Source organism: Psittacula echo, assembly GCF_963264785.1.
Source record: "Psittacula echo genome assembly, chromosome: 7".
Lineage (NCBI taxonomy): Eukaryota > Metazoa > Chordata > Aves > Psittaciformes > Psittacidae > Psittacula > Psittacula echo.
The window spans coordinates 63,790,580-63,807,679 of NC_137740.1; the positions used below are offsets into that span (position 1 = coordinate 63,790,580).

The 17,100-nt window shown below is 43.8% G+C and overlaps 1 protein-coding gene across 1 annotated transcript in view; it reads right to left on the bottom strand.

Moving 5' to 3' along the window:
* The window catches only part of DPYD (dihydropyrimidine dehydrogenase), a gene marked incomplete at its 3' end in the record, with an annotated part of 352,887 nt that overhangs the window by 33,510 nt on the left and 302,277 nt on the right, over positions 1-17,100 (bottom strand). The window contains exon 20 of the mRNA XM_080623761.1: positions 11,940-12,119. Coding sequence (XP_080479887.1) covers positions 11,940-12,119 — 180 coding nt within the window. The remainder of the gene's footprint in view (positions 1-11,939; positions 12,120-17,100) is intronic.

Here is a 17,100-nt window from a genome sequence, read left to right on the forward strand (position 1 = left end):
GGTTAGATCTAAGGCAGAAGCTCTTCCCTGTGAGGGTGCTGAGGCGCTGGCACAGGGTGCCCAGAGAAGCTGTGGCTGCCCCATCCCTGGCAGTGTTCAAGGCCAGGTTGGACACAAGGGCTTGGAGCAAGCTGCTCTAGTGGAAGGTGTCCCTGCCCGTGGCAGAGGTTGGAACTGGATGAGCTTTAAGGTCCTTTCCAACTCAAACCATTCCATGATTCTACAATTGTAAGAGAAAGGGGAGGTCTGGAGCATGAGACCTTTAGCAGCCCTGCTCTGTTCCACCCAGAATGACATCTCTGAGGGATCATGCTCACTCCATCTGGCTGCTCTTCTACAGACGCTGGTTACTAAAGGCACACTTGTGCTGGTTGCCAAAGGACTTCTTGTAACGGGTAAGTTTAGAGGGTTCAGAATATCATATATGCTGATGGAAACGGCATGTGAGTTGCTGCCAGTTCAGCAAGACATTACAGAGTGATGGTAAAAGAGGAGGCGCATTTACATTTGTGCTTTGCGGGGTTACAGTGAGCCTCCTGATGTTCAATTGACAACTGGAACTCTGTGAAATGGGCATTCCAAAGTGTCAGGAGCGCTCAGGGAAGGCAGTGGATACCTGGCTCAGTCTTTTGGTGTGGGATTGTGAAATCTGCCTTTTGGCATGTATTTAACATTGAAAATGAGAGCACGCTCCTCAGAAAACAGTAATGCTTAGCCTCCACTCTCTACACTGCAATAACAGGGAGGATAAGAAATGAAATTAGAGTCGGTACGTTCTAGAATTCAACTACTCTGAGCCCAACTGCAACCTTGAATGGTCGAAACAAAAGGACTATTTCAGTGATCCTCTTCTGGGTTTCTCAGGCATGCAGGCTGTATGGCACAGCAAGGGATTTTATAGCTTTTCTGTATAAATAAATCAGCAACTTGGAAGAAATATAACATAGTAATCGAAAGAAAAAAAAAAGGAGGCATTCATAATTCCAAGCAGTCAAACAGGGAAGCGACAAAATGATGAATGAAAGAACAGATATACGAGATGACATACCCTGACCAATAGATGGGTTATACAGCGACTTACGTACACCGCATAGCTCCCAATGTGGCAATGAAAAGCAGAGCTGTGGCATAAAAATTAAAAGGGGGCTCTTCCACTAAAACCTCATCAGCTGAGTTGAATGAAGGGCAAACAAGGTCTTGCCTATGTGAAGATTAAACCCACCTTCTTAATAACAGCCAGGGTAGGTGTTCTTAAACATCAACCATCCGAGTAACCAAGTGCAATCAGCTGAATGAGATCCCAAGAAATCAATACAATTCTTGCCAGGCCCCTTCAAACTATTACAGAGCCCCAACGTGCTGTGGAGCAGCAGATTACAGGCTGGCTGTAATTGTTCCCTGGAACAACTCAAACACAGGTCCTGGCCCTTAATGAATTCTGTACAGCGTGAATAGGTCAGCGAAGTGCAGAAATCTCTGTTCTCAACTTCCACATGCAGAAATGGTGTGCCCAACAGCACCATTCAGCTACTGGGGGCAGCTGCCCTGCGCCAATGTATGACTAATGGGCAACGAAACAAAGACGTTCTCAGTCTACCTGTTCATCAAAATACTGCTCTGACTGCTGAGGCATCCATGGGGTTGGATCAAAACCACACAAGATTAGAGAAAGAAACCTGCTAGGGCTTTTTATAGCAGTACAAACGGGCAAAGGACATACTCCTGTTCCTTAAGTATGACCTTAATCTTTAAGTAAAAAAAAAAGACATTTCAATTGCATATTATCAGCTACTGTTAGCTCCAGTGGCTTATACTGAGCCACTATGAAAACACTTTGTTAGGAGGCAGTGGCTTCCAAGGAACCCTAGCGTGCAGCTGAAATGCTGGAAAGGGCCATAGGCTTGTGCGTATCTGACAGGAAAAGTCAACCAGCCCAGCACATGCTCCTGCAAGCCCAAATTTCTCCCAGCAGTACTTAGGCTTCCTGCATTCACGCTTTACAAGTCTTCCCTACTTTTAATTCAAGCTTTAAAAGTCTTCCCCACCTTTAATCTCAGCAACCCAGCACGGAACCTCTATCATTTCTACAAAGAGGCTTTCCTTCCAATCAGGGTAATTTTTCTCTTGCTTTTCCTGAACAATTCCTTTTTTTTTCTCCTATTCAACTCATCAGTCTTGGTGCAGTTCTCACTCTACAGCATCAAATCCTCCCCCCCCCCCCCAGTTGATTGCAAACGTCAAGTATTTGTAGACCACTGAGTTCTTCTGTTTCCGTGCATCATTTAGGCAGGACATATGGACACATAAGAGTTTGAGCTTCTTTAGCCTCTCCCCATAAATCACTGCTTCTAGAGTCCTTGTACTTACTTCCTAACTACACTTAGGGCTGTGCTTAAGGGCCAGATCTGTTCCTAAGAGAATTAAGAGAAGCTGTAGCCATTTCTTTTCCACCAAACTAGCACAAGAAGAACACAAGTCTTGGCAAACAGGCTGAAAATGAATACCCAGTCTGCTGTCCATGACCAATACCACGCACTTCATTTTGTACCTTCCTTGCACAGAGCACTGTGGCCCACAGAGCACCTTGCTATCCAAGGAAACAGCCTGCTTAGGTAAGAAGTTTAAAGGGACAACGATGCTTTCAGAAGCTAAAAGCTCAAGTCTTTACATGCACATCGGTAATACGTCTGTGACTAGTACCGTAAAGAAAATGGGAATACATAAATAGAAGTAGGTTTTACTAATAATAGCTACCTGTAGATACAGAAGAGACATTTCTGATTTCATAGATGTTTCTAAGCCATCTGGATGCCTGTAGGATATAGCCTGCAACTCCGTAAGACTACATCTCATATAATATCAAGCTTTTCACCAGTGCTCTAAGAATAAAAAGACAGTTAGAAGTACTGCTTAGAAATATGCAATATTGTTAATAAATGACTTCTCTCAGTAGGGGCAGGTTCTAGAGGAAGAATTTCCTATCATCAGGTTCTCAGACTAGTAATTACAGCTTGCATTTTGAAAGGCACAACCTTGCTTTCAGGGATGCAATTTGCATCCGAATCTGCACTTACAAAATCAGGGGGAAGAGTTTTGCACACATAAATTAGTTGCTGGCCGCATTTCCTAGTGCTTGAACTGCAGACAATTAGCTATCCATCACTACTGACCAGGGCTTTACTCGGCAAGGACACAAAGAATAAGGCTCTGCAACCAGCACCAATCCTGTGCGTGCTGCAGTGTCTTAAACATCCCCAAACTCCATGCGCTTCACCTGACAAAGAAAAATCTCCTTGGCAGTAAAAGCTGGTACAGAACTGAAGGTTGGAGAGAAAGAGGGTGGAGAGGGAGAGGGAAAGAGAGAGACTGATTTGCTCTCAATGAATATGAAAAAGGTGATCTCTGCCATTGAGGAAAACTCTTGCACCAGCAAGTGCTGACTGATTGCGATGAGGAATGCTTTATCACCAAGATCCAGACACCCTTTCATATGGCGATTATTATTCCTGTCATGACCCTCTGGTCATCAAGCCACAGTGGCTTTTGTCACGAAACAACTATCCAATAAAGCATAATCTAGGAATAAGCCTGTAGCATAATATCTTCTACTTGCTTATACACACAGTGGGAAGAGACAAATCTTCTTCCTGTGAGTTATTACCTGCTCTAATCCACTTTGGAAAATAGCAGCATTCCCTTAATTTTGTGAAGCATGCAAACATGCTTTTCACAAGACACAGCTACCTGAATAGCTCAGCCCAGAGCTGAAAGCAAATCTAAAAGCTCTCGCAGGCAGTAACTTAGACCGTTACATCAGCAGAAATGAACTATTCCCATCAAAACTTGGTAAGGGCATGAACGTGATAAGGCTGAACTGTGTTTAATTACATATTGTCTTCTATAGGGCTGAGGTCTGGCCTGATTCCTGATGCTATTCGTGGAGCAGCAGCTCTGACAAACAGAGGTAACACATATACAAATGCATATACAAACAGCACCTATCAGCATCAGCCGTTTCAGTCCCCACGCAATAAAACAACGCTGACTTTTGCAGAACAAAGACATTTTACATTAATGCCACCATTGTCCACGTTAGTATTATTCATTATCCAACCCCAATATTCTGTAGAATGCATTTAACCTTGCAAGCATTATTTCTCTGGCTTTTCTAATTCAGCTCCTCAAGCAAGGGGGCTAACACAGCAGTTGCAGACAGCGGGCACAGTGCTGAAAGCATCCAGGGAAAAAAGGGCTGGGAACCCCTGCTCTGGGAGCAGATATGAGAAGCCACGTCTGGCCATGCAGGCCAGTTCTTTTTATGTCTTTTCTGCCCTTATTGCTTATGCAGATAGCTTTACACAAGGGCTGTTTGGAATGGTTTCATCCACCCAGCAAGCCTAACCCCGAGTAACAAATACAACAATACACATACAACTGTAGAGAATGAAAAATTAATGGTGTTGGAGGAGGACGATGCACAGAGACATTCTGTGTGACACTGGGGAGGAAGTGGGGGGTAAGTGCGCATGGTTAATATGAAAAGATGTCAAAAAAAAGATGAAGCATAATAATAGTGCAATTTATCCTTGCTAAACGCACTGCGCTGTGCTATAATTAAATATGAAAACCTAAATTTATCTCTATGTTCGGCTGTCATTAACTTAACAGGGAGTGCACATGTTCTAATCTAATGGCTGATTTTTTTTCTCCATGTGCAGCATATTAAAATGTATATTAGCCTCAAGGTGCATAAACACAAAATAATAGACCAAAGGTTTTGGCCTGTGGAGAGAAAAAACCCGTGCTCAAAGGCCGTCAAGTAGCTGGTGATGCAGGGGAGACACTCACTTAGCCTCATTAAGCCAAAGCTCTCTTTTGCTTGTCTTTTGTTCTGCATGACAGCAGCCTCTTTGTTGGATAATAATTCATTCCAAGTTCGTTCCGAGCTACCGAAACTGGTGAACTGTGGCCATTTTAATGAGCAGGATTGGTGGTATGCATAATGTGGGAGCCACGTGGCCCCGGCAATCACAGAGCACCGCAGCCAGCAAAATGAGATACTGTCGAAATCACAAATTTGTCAAGTTGGTTTTGGACAGGGGATTCTAATAAGCACTGAAATATGCATCTTATTACTCGGCATCTGCCAGTCAAAGAGCACCGTAACGAATGCATGCTGCAGGGTATGACCAGGCCCTTTCCCCAAGTAAAACAAACCGCAGGGTACACAAGAAGAATGACGGCTTTTTGGCACTGCCTGGATGCGTTGGGTTGGGTGTTTAAAACCGTTTTGCATGAGCAGTTGGGTTTTCCTGGCTTCATGTCCATTGCCAGCAGTGAACACGCTAAACCCGCCACTGCCAAGGAGTGAACGTGAAGACATCGTTCCTTAATAGCCACGTTTACTGGCTGTGAATATGCAACCTTAAACTCGGTGCTTGAAGCACATTTAGCATAGAGTACGTATAAAAACCCACAAAGATGAAACTACTTTAAACTCGCTTTAATAATCCCTCTTCCTGTTGTTTTATCCACTTCTGCCGCAAATGGCTTCACCGTTAGGGAAAGGTCTATTTTCTGTAACAACCTGCCGTCGCTGTGAGGAATAGCACTGGAGATAATCACAACATAAACTTCCGTAATAGACCAGTTAGGGGGAAAAAATGATGTTAGGCAGGGCCTTTCTTCTACAGATTGCTTTCTTCTACATAATTGCTTTCGGCTTGCAAATGCTGGGAGGTTCCCATAGTATCCTAAACCAAGAGGTTTCTTAATCAATACAGGCATACCCTTGAAGAGGCTATGCCCGGCTGAGAGCTGTATTGCAGGTGCAGGCCTTAGCTAATGGGAAAAAGGACCAAACAGCCCCCAGATATTTGTTTTTCCCCTCTGACTCTTCTTCAGGACTAGTCAGGCAAGATGGGAAAAAGGGTTTCTTCATCACTGCTAATTTGATTATAGCAATCTCTATACTACCATGTGCTCCGTCTTTCCCGACATGGCCACAGATACTGTTCTCTTCTGGGTTCTTTATGCAGCGCTAGAAACAAGGGGACAGTTCTTTACCATACTGGACAAATTCACCTTTCGAAACAACAAGGAGCACTTCCAATAAGATCAAGTGTGAAAAGCTCTGCTCAGTGAAGGCAGTCAGAGGTCTTGAAGAACGTGAAGGCACCCACAGCTTGGTGCATACATTGCAGTAGTCTTCCTGCATGGCTGGAAGTTCCCGTTTAGTTTATTTCTTTAATAGAAGAGCTAATTTAACATTTTGTATGAGATCTTGAAGGTATAGCAAGGTTTCTTCTCTGCCACAGAATCATAGAACAGTCAGGGTTGGAAAGGACCTTAGGATCATCCAGTCCAACCCCCCTGCCATGGGCAGGGACATCTCACACTAAACCATGCCACCCAAGGCTCTGTCCAACCTGGCCTTGAACACCACCAGGGATGGAGCATTCACAACCTCCCTGGGCAACCCATTCCAGTGCCTCAGCACCCTTACAGTAAAGAACTTCTTCCATACCAAAGGCTATTTAGATTTGACTGCAGTCAAGTTAGAATTAGGAGGTTTGTACTCTTCACAAGACTCGGCGTTTTGTACCCATAGATACCTCAAGGAAGGGCACATTTTAGTCTTAATGGGAAGACCATCCACTCAGGGAACAAATTAGCTTGCTAAATACAAAGTGATGAGAATTCTCACTGAAGTTCATACACTGTGCCTTGGGATCATTCTCTCCCATCAGCGTGCTGGTGTAAACCACCTTCAATAAGTGTGTTTGTATCAGACATGGTTTTAACATTTTCAGTACAGCACAATCTTCACAGCTGAGGAGGAGCCGCAATGAAAACAAGTTTGGGCTGCGTTTTGGCTTTGGGTTTTGGCTATTTCTGGAAGCAAGATGCTTAAATTCTTATTTGTTCTTCTTTTTCCTTTAACCTTTAAATATGATCAAAGAAACGTCAGGTTTTGCAAAACTGGTGCTGAAAGCAAGGTATGAAACATCCATATACGTTTATATATATACCCACACCTACACTGCCCTATTTTTAATGCTTAGCTACCTGATACGTACAGAGGCCATTGCATTAAGCACAAGTTTTATAGCCAACATTAGGTGGAAGTTTATGCAGGAGAACACTATAGTGCTTCTGTGAGCACCAGCGGACATCCGTGCATCTGGGACATAATCACTGCAGCTCTCTGCAGTAAGATCAGTGAGCACCAAAAGAGTCCTGTAACAAACAGACAAGGTGACACAGGAGAGCAAATGGTGCCTCTGGGGAATACTGTATCTATGTAGGTACCCGGTGAGAACACAGTGATCTTTCTCACTCTGGTCATGGATCTTCCTGAGAAACTCAGGAGCGTTGTTTAAGCCATAGCTTTGTTAATTCTGCATTATAGGGATACTACCTGTGCTCTTCTCTCCTACGCAGCAACCCCAGTAACTGTGGGTGATAAGACCATGCCCTACATCTTAGCTGTCTTCTTGATTGCATCATGCACTTGATCTCAGCCCTAAATTCATGCTGAGGTTAAGTGTACTTCTACAAAAGGTCTTCCTCGAGGGACCCAGTGAGCAGCAGTGTGGTGTCATCATTACCTTGCCATTCTCCTACTCAGTGGCGAGGCTTGCAAGCTGAGATTATAGCTGAGAGAAGCTGACACGTTTTATTCCATTCATTTCATGGAAAGGTGATTTAGAGGGGATGTTAATGACAGTTATCTGTGCCAAGGCTCCCCCACTAAAAAACAAAACCAAAGCCATCAGAAAAGCAGTGAGGAAGGAAGCCCAGAAGACTGGCTTTGCCCACGTTGGTGAGTCTGACACAGTATATGGGCTAGGACTGTCTTTGGAGCAGTTATGGATAAGGCTACAACCACTGTTTTCCGTAGGAAAACAGTATTTTCCTATGGAAAACAGTATCACCCAGCTGACTGGAAGCCACAAGTCAGGTTAGCACTTCTAAGTGGGAATCTCAGTGCTATTAAAGGTCACACCTTGGACAACGGCAAGTATTGGCTATCAGCAAATACCTACAAGCTGGCTCCGAGGTGATAAATTTAGGGTTTATACACCAAAAACTGCATTCTGCAACAGTGAAAAACATGAGAACAGCACTCAAGTTTCCAAATGTTCTCCAGTGCTATGATACTTCTCATATCTCACATACGGCCAAGATGGTGCCAGACCCTTTCCAGTGGTGCCCAGTGACAGGACGAGGAGCAATGGCCATAAACTAACACAGACCAAGCGTCACCTCAACATGAGGAAGAGCTTCTTTATGTGAGGGTGTCAGAGCCCTGGCACAGGCTGCCCAGAGGCTTGTGGAGTCTCCCTCTCTGGAGCCATCCCAAACCCACCATGGACACGTTCCTGTGTGCCCTGCTCTGGGGGGCCCTGCCTTGGCAGGGGTTGGACCGGGTGATCTCCAGAGGGCCCTGCCAACACTGATGGTCCTGGGATTCTATCTTAAAGGCTATAAATTACATGCTGAAAGTATTAGTTTCATTAATTCAGAAGCATGAACAGGTACTAATCAACATCATTCTGTTTTGCAGCCAGAAGCTGATGTTTGCTATTACATTGCCTATTAGAGAATACTATTTAGCACACTATTTTTCATATTCTTTCTGTTTAGGGAGGAAATTATTGTGATAAACATAATAACTGTCAGTGATAACCATTCACTTTGTCTTTTATCTGGTGACTGCACGCAAGACAGCTTCAGTTTAACATCGTGTACTGCCGAGAAACAAACATTTACCTTTTAGTTTGGCCATCAAATACCACAAGGTTTCATTACAAAACTCTCCCGTGCCACTCTCCCGTGGCGACGTTCTGCGCTCAGCACCTGTTTGATGCTGAAACCAGCACGGAAAATGGATTATCAAAAGAGTAGTGCACTGCTATATGAAAATATGGGGTTTCGTTCAATAATGTATTGCGCATCAAAATAGATGTTGTTATTATGAACATACTTAGTTGGGAATAGGATTCGTCCTAACTCTGTAATATATTCAAAACTGGGAGAGGCTCAATGAATTTGTATACAACCAGAAGGCAAGTGGTTATTGAGGCTGGCGAAAAGTTCCTTCTCATTGAACTGTCAATTGCCTGAACTTCTTATCCCTGCGATTCTCCATTAAAATGAACAGGGATTTTATAACAAAATGGAGGGTGATTCCTTTATATTTTTACATTTACTGCACCAAAAATATGACAGATCAGAATCAGCATCTTTGCTTTCCTCTTCTTTGAATGCAAAAGTTCATCAGGATTTTCTGTTTAGCTTCTCCCAGGGTTTTACTGAAGAAGCTGTGTTTCATCTCCCAGTAACATCAGGACAAACTTGGATAGCTCCTTCTAAGCTTTTAAAATCATAATGCAAGATGATTGTCCTAGTGATAGGACAAGGGGCAACGGGTTCAAACTGAAACAGGGGAAGTTTAGATTGGATATAAGGAAGAAACTCTTTACTGTGAGGGTGGTGAGGCACTGGAATGGGTTGCCCAGGGAGGTTGTGAATGCTCCATCCTTGGCGGTGTTCAAGGCCAGGCTGGACAGAGCCTTGGGTGCCATGGTTTAGTGTGGGGTGTCCCTGCCCATGGCAGGGGGGTTGGAACTGGATGATCTTAAGGTCCTTTCCAACCCTAACTATTCTCTGTCTCTATGATGGCCACCACATTTTATTCCATGGATAACATATACTTTCCCACCCATCACTTTTATTGATGAGAACATATACATCACATCAACAGGCTATCTTCTCTTCTCCAGCAGAGTAAGGACATGCTTTTTAGTGACTGTATGTTAGAAAGGGGATCAGAAGTGAGCGTTATGACCTGCTGCCAAGCAATCTAGATAGCTGTATTTGAAACCCCAGTACCGAACTAAATTTACCAGGCACAAGTACCTGAAATCCAATATTGATAATAATTTATGAAAGTAAGAATACTGATTCCTATAATACTGCAAACCTAGTTTATGATAACATAATTACTTACACTAATAACACTGCTTAGGCACAGTCTTGCTAATTATGATATTATAAATATTAATGATATCAAGCCTTTGTATTTGATTGCCCCCGGTAGGATCGTTTATCATGGTATTTCCTTTTACCTGTGCTGTACTGTTTTCCTTCCTTTCCCCTTGAATGCTCACTGGTGGAGAAACCCATCCTGAGCGTATGCCTAAAATACATCACTAACTTCTCAGTGGTGCAGCCTGGTTAACTTTATATGTTATTATTTAGTAGCGACGATCCAATGGTATAATTCAGCGCTAACGGCAATCAAATATACCACCAGTTGTACTCTTGTTCCTTTTAAATGCCTAACAGAGCCAGCTAGACAAGATTACGCAGGGCTTTGTTTTCCATTCTTTTTCATGCGACCTGTTTCAAGTTAAGATTCCTTTGAATTATTAAACGCTTCCTTAAAGCGCCTTTTCACGCTACCTTTTTAAAGTTAATTATTGATGTAGTGACAAGTGGAAACGACGAAGAATGAGAATTATTTTTCCCTCATTCAAAAGGACGTAAGAAACATCTTTGACAAGGGCTGTCTGCTTAGTAAAATACACAGGTAATCCCACGTAGAACACCGAATGCAGCTTTAAAGAAGAATTACAACAAATCTCTGTTACATGAGTTGGAAATGCTGTGGATGCTTCCACAGGTGATCCAGGAAGGAAGTTTAGATGTAACCCTTTGAGCCTGGTTTAACTGCTTAACATAAGCAGATGAAAACGAAACTGCTTATATCTTGGTTTCTTTCTAAGCAGCGCATTAGCCAGAGCTTTAGCAATAGGATTGTCTTTTCTCCTCAAAGGTAACGTGATAATTTTCAGAGCTCCACAGAGAGCAACAACAACGCGGGAGTCTCTCATCTCCTGCTAAACCCAACTCCAGTCATCAGCAACCTCAAGTGGAGATTTGGAGGTGCCCGACACTCCAAATCCTATTCTGTTGTAATTCTTGACTTTATACAACCTTTTCAACAGTGTTCTATCAGAGTTCTGGAAGGATGATAATCAACAGGCATGATGTATCACTGAAACCAGTCTTCAAAGTGAGCCCCTCTAGTAACTCGAAACAAAAGCTCAACCTCCCTGCTGTGCGGGTGTTTTGCTTAGAGCGGGAGCAGTAGGGCATCAGTAGGAAGCCAGTTACATCTCCCTGCTTCTCAGCATGGATGAGCCCATGTCCTGGTGGAGGGGTGAGCAGCACTGGCATAGCTGCAGAGATGCTTTTGTAGCAGGTAAGTACCACAGCAGACAAGAAAGGCAACCCAGAGGTTAGGGTTTCAGAGAGACCATAGTTCCTGTTCCTAGTCCACCACATACTTTCAGGGTTTTAATGATCTCGCATTATTTGGTGTCACCAATTCCTCACTCTGCCTTGCAGGTGGCTTGGGAGTCAGCCCACATGAAAGACAATGAGATGCTCAGGTACAATGACCAAAGGGCCGCTCCTGATCCAGTCTTCCCATTAACTCCTGGTTTGTGACAAGCTTTCTCAGCTGGTCAGCTCCAGTGCTAGAGTCTTCCTATCTCCTGACTGGAACACCCAGGCACTTCTGGCACAATGTGGATCGAGTTGATCTTCATTAAAACAAGCAGTTCCAGACCTTGTTCCAATACATTTGTCATTTTACATCCTACACTTTCTTTGTGTTTTTAAAGACCTGGTGTTACGAATGAAGGGGAGAGATCATATTTATAGTACAAATGTTATCCCGTATCAAATCCCTTCAATTTGTCTTCTTAAGCTGCCCTCAGATACTTGTTTTACTCGGAAGGAAAAAGACTTGGTGACTACTTGTGACAGCAGCAGTGTTTAACCGAGAAGCAGAAACTGCATACAATGGTTATGAAACTGCATCCAAATCAGGGTCACTATGCAGGAATGGCAATCAAACAACATACCTTTCCCATCAGACCAGCAACACTAGGTACTGGTTTTCCTTTCTGATGGCGCACGGTTGCAGGGCTCTGTCCATCCCAGTCTTCGAGCTCCTCAATGCTTTTCAGGTAAAGAAGAGCTTGCAGTCCAGTGCAGTAGTCATCGATAACAGTGAAATCTTGATTCTGGATTGCACTGCACACCTACAAAAGGGCAGTGCATTATCAGCAACATCCTGGCAAAGGAGCATCCGGCATTAGCAAACTCTTTGGATTTACTGATTATCAGAGGAACCTTTCTGCAGCTCCACTGGGAAAGAATGACAAGAATTCAGGGTATGAATTGGCTGCTTAGTCCTATGCTGTAATACCACCACTGCAGTTCAGTAAAAGAAGGACTCAATAACACTAGCTATGCCTAGGTTTCCCAATCACAGCCCCTAGACCAGACCTGAAGGCTGTTCAGAAGGAAGCCTGCAAGCCCAGCCCCAAGTGCGCCTTCTGGGGTGCTGATGCTGAGCATGCCAAACATAAACCACCCCAGGCCTTTGCCTGCAGACAGACAGTGGCATTCCCCAGCCTGCTCTGCTCAGGATGCACAGACATATCCAGTTAGGTCCCAGCCAAGCAAATCACAGAACCACAGACCTGTTGAGGCTGCAAGGTATCTCTAGACACTGCCTTGGCCAACCTCCCAGCTCACAGAAGGGTCAACTAGAAGAGGCTACCCAAGCCTGTGTTGCCAAGGTGTGAGTATCTCCAGGGACTGCACAACCTGGCAACCTGAATCAGTATTCATCCTCCCTTGCAGCTTTTCCTGCTATTTAAATGGAATTTCCTGAGTTCCCGTTTGGGCCCATCGCTTCTTGCCCTCTCACTGCATACTGCTGAGAAGAATTTAGCTCCACTGAAAATGTCTCAGCAAGCAACACCCATTAAGCTGACCCACCAGTATGGGTGAGCATTGCCAGGAACAGAACAGGACAGTCCCCTTCTGCTAATCCCCATTTGCCATGCAGTGGTACTGGGAGGCCAAGCCACTTTGGTTTAGATACCTTAGATAGCAATATAGCCTTATAAACACATCAAACAATGATTCCTGACCTGCAGAGCTTACCATATAAACACAAAACTACTGAGAGCAGGTAATAACTGGCCATTTATACATGTGCAATCTGTATGTATGTATGTATATATATGTATACATACATGTATAATCTGTGTGTATATGTATATATAAGTATATATACATGTATAATCTGTATATAATGTATATATGCATAATCTGTGAATATATATGTATATATATACATGCATAATTTGTGTATATATATACACATAATCTGTGTATATATATGTATATATACATGCATAATCTGTATATATGTATATATATACATAATCTGTGTATATATATGTATACATACATGCATAATCTGTATAACTGGCCATTGATAGAGATCCTTCTGGACCACTTTATGGATTCTAACTCAGATTTAAACCCAGAGAGATGCAAACTGACAAGGGCATGGAAAAATCCCTGCCTCTTCTCTGAACACCGCCTCATTAGCTAAACTCTAATCATCCATCAGTGACGAGGTGCAGGGTTGGTTGAGTCCCATTCATTGCCAGTCCCCGGAAAGGCTCTGATGTTCCAGATGTGTCAGTGTTTGCAGAACTCTGATTCAGCTTTTCTTCTAAAACCTAAAAAGAACACTCCTGGTAATACCTACACATAACACGTAATGAACACTACAATGAAACAGCCACCTGTGTTGGAACGTGAATATGTGCACGTGCACAGACACATCCGCACTCCTTGGACACGAAAACACACCTTGAATCATAACTTTGGGACTTAAAACACATATAAGCAGATACATATAATTGTGTTTTCCAATCTCGGGAATGATCACACAACTTGCAATTCTCAAGACAGGTATCATCACATTGTATAATAACACATACTATGGCTGTAGAAGGGAAAATAAGGGCAAACTGTAAAATAAGCACAAGCACATCTGCTATGCAGTGCATTTACATCACCCAAAATCTGTTTCTCTTGAGAAACAGGGTGAGCATTAATTAGGCCTGTTATAACTTCCACAAACCTCAGGACTTTGCTATTTCCAGAGCAATTAGAGAGAACATCCTCATAATAATACAGTTATCTAACTGTAAAACTCAACCGTTGCTTATTTAAACCAAGGATTTCTCTCTGGTTTCAGCGCAGGGGTAAGGCTTTCATCAGCTGTTCTTAACACTACAAAAAACTGAAGGAAAACATACAGTTAAAAGCCATGGTATGTCACCTGAAACAAGTTCAGGCACTGTTGTCAAACCCCTGCAATGCTTTGACAGCATGTATACACATGAGCTCCACTGGAGGATACCTGTAATAACCTTATAAATAAAGAGGCTTTCACTGTTTTCCATCTGGTGGTGCAGTGTTATGAACTGCAGTCATATACAAACGTTCAGAAGATGATACCACTCTAAAAGCCAACATTTGCTCCCTGGGAGTCTATGGGCACTGGCTGCCTTCCCTGGAAAGCCAAGCGGGCTCCCGAACGGAAGGGAAAATGCAATTCTTCAAAGAAAAATGTAAATCTCAGCACTTAAAATAGCTGTTATCTGAAATGGAAAGGCTCAGAACCAGAATTAGTGCTGTCTGACAATCCTCCTCTCCTGTAGCAGCCTTACGACGATGGTGGTAAATGGTGCGGAGAATAAACCCAAGACATGCCTTTCCCTGATTTCACTGGGATAAAAGCAAGTGCTTATGTTTATGGGCCTTTCCTGGAACAGCAGTCACTCAAACATTAACACCTATGAAACTAACAGAAACAGTTTTGCCATGGTTTTAGCCAAACATTCCGAGCTTGGGAAGTTCTTACATTACACATATCGGATGTGAGGTTAAGGCTTACAGTATCTCCCATGAATGAGCGTAGAAGCCGTTGCTGCATTCCAGAAGGCGGTGAACAAAGTCAAGCTGAAAAGGTCACCCTGACCCATCAGCCATGACAATTTCTACACCATAGAGAGAGGTTTTTAGCATCATACCTGGCTGCCTCAGCATCACCAGTTTAAATGACACCGTGCTCTCTTTTCAGCATGAGAGAAGCGGCAGGGCAACAAGAATCAAACTCACGCATCTGGAAACATCACAGAAGAACTGACTTGACCCATCTCCACACATCATTAATGCCCCCACTTCACTCCTGCTGCCTGCACTGGGAATAGGCATGCTTTCCCTCCCTTGCAAAGCTAAACATCCAGGTCTTGCTCACACTGAGCAGAGCAGCAGCATGAAACTGAGCTGCAGCCAGCACTGCCCACTCAGCTCCTCCCCTTGGCATCAGGCTTTTATCAAGCAGTCATTTAATCTCAGACTGGTTTGGGCTGAAGGGACCTTAAAGCTCACCCAGTTCCAACCCCCTGCCATGGGCAGGGACACCTTCCACGAGAGCAGCTTGCTCCAAGCATGGCCGAGATGGCATCTATTTAAGATCCCTTGATCCCAAATGATCCAAGCGAATCCATGTAAATTAACACTCAGCTATTCACTGACCCAGGCTTTCACCTGAAACACAGAATCACAGTAACAGCTAGGTTGGAAAAGACCTTTATGACCATCAAGTCCAACCTTTACATTTAGGTAGCAAGGCAACAGATAGGCCCTTCTGAGCAAACTAAGGGACAGGGTGAGGTCCAGGCCACAACGAAGCTGTTAGCTGTCCTCCTGCCTGGGTCTGTCTCTAGCTTTGGACTAGGACTTGGGCTAGAAGGGAAAGGTGCTACATTTTTAACGTATATTATTCAAATTGCACTAGTATACAAGGAGATCCTTTTGCATTAGCTTGGTTTTACTGCTCTGAAGAACTCTTACAATCCCATTTCTTACATCTGACCTCCTCCCCCTTTCGCAAGACTCCGATGATTGCCCCTTACATCCCAAAACAGACAAGCAGGCCAACATGCTATGTCTGATCAATTATATCATGCTCTCAGTATTCCTGCAAACTAAACCTGTCCGGTATGAATTGCAACCATAGGTTACAATTCTAATCTACACAGACATGTCTGAGATGCTTAAGGACACGATGCCTGCTTTGCTGCTGGTAAATCAAGCACGCACCAGATGATCTCACTGGGGAATGGGGATGCAAAAATGAATCACAGACTAAGGCTCTAACTAAAGCTGTTCTGCAAAATGTAGTGATGGGAGAGGCACGCAAAGGTCCCTGCTGATGTCCTGCATGAGAAATGACCCGTTTGCTCTCTTACTATAAATAAGCACAAATACCGAGGTTCAACTCTGTCAAAGGATGCGGAGCCATTACAAACCTGACCTGAGGAGCTGGAGTAAGCTGGCGGGAGATCATGATTGTGTAAAAAGGATTCTGCAGGTGACAGGATTTTCATGAATCACTCACTTCGATCTGCGACTCTTAATCCACGTCGTTTGAAGAACAGGTCCATTACTGGTGACAGGTACGACCACATCGCTCACAGAACATTGTAAATGCCTTTGTAGCAGAGTCATTCCACAACAGAGAGATGGCGATTTCTGAAGTCTTTACTGAAGCAAATTGCTCTGTGTCAGACCCTTTAGGCTCTGTCCACAGTCTCTGTTTCTACGAGCAATGGGAAAGATTGCTCCAGAAAACCTACCCAGACGCTGCATTTTGGTTTGCTTGCCCAAAACTGGATGTGGTTCCTGCCCAAGCTTTGCCATACCCTGGGGTTCTGTGCGGAAGACCTGTACTATCTGTGCAGAACATGGACAACGTAGCTAAGGCGTTTCCAGCCGGATCAGTCACTAAAGCAATTCCTGTTCAGTGATGTGCTTGTGTTTTCCCACTGGGGGATGCTGCAGAGGAGAAGACATTTTCTTTAACCCTAGAAAGAGGAAACAATGCACCCCCCTTCATGCACTGCTCTGTTCCCTTTCTCTTACCCCACTACCTTCAGTTTTTATATAAACTCACTATTATATGGTGAAATCCCAGCTGGGCAGGTGATGATTGGGAAAATGGTGCCAAAAATGGACCTATTCCCCACCTGCATTCTTCCTATTCCATCAATAGCAGAGATTTCGGCAGAGGAGATGCAGATCTAGATTTGCTTGTATCAGTTCTTCCCTGCACTACTTTTAACTAACAAGAGGTAGTGTGTGTAT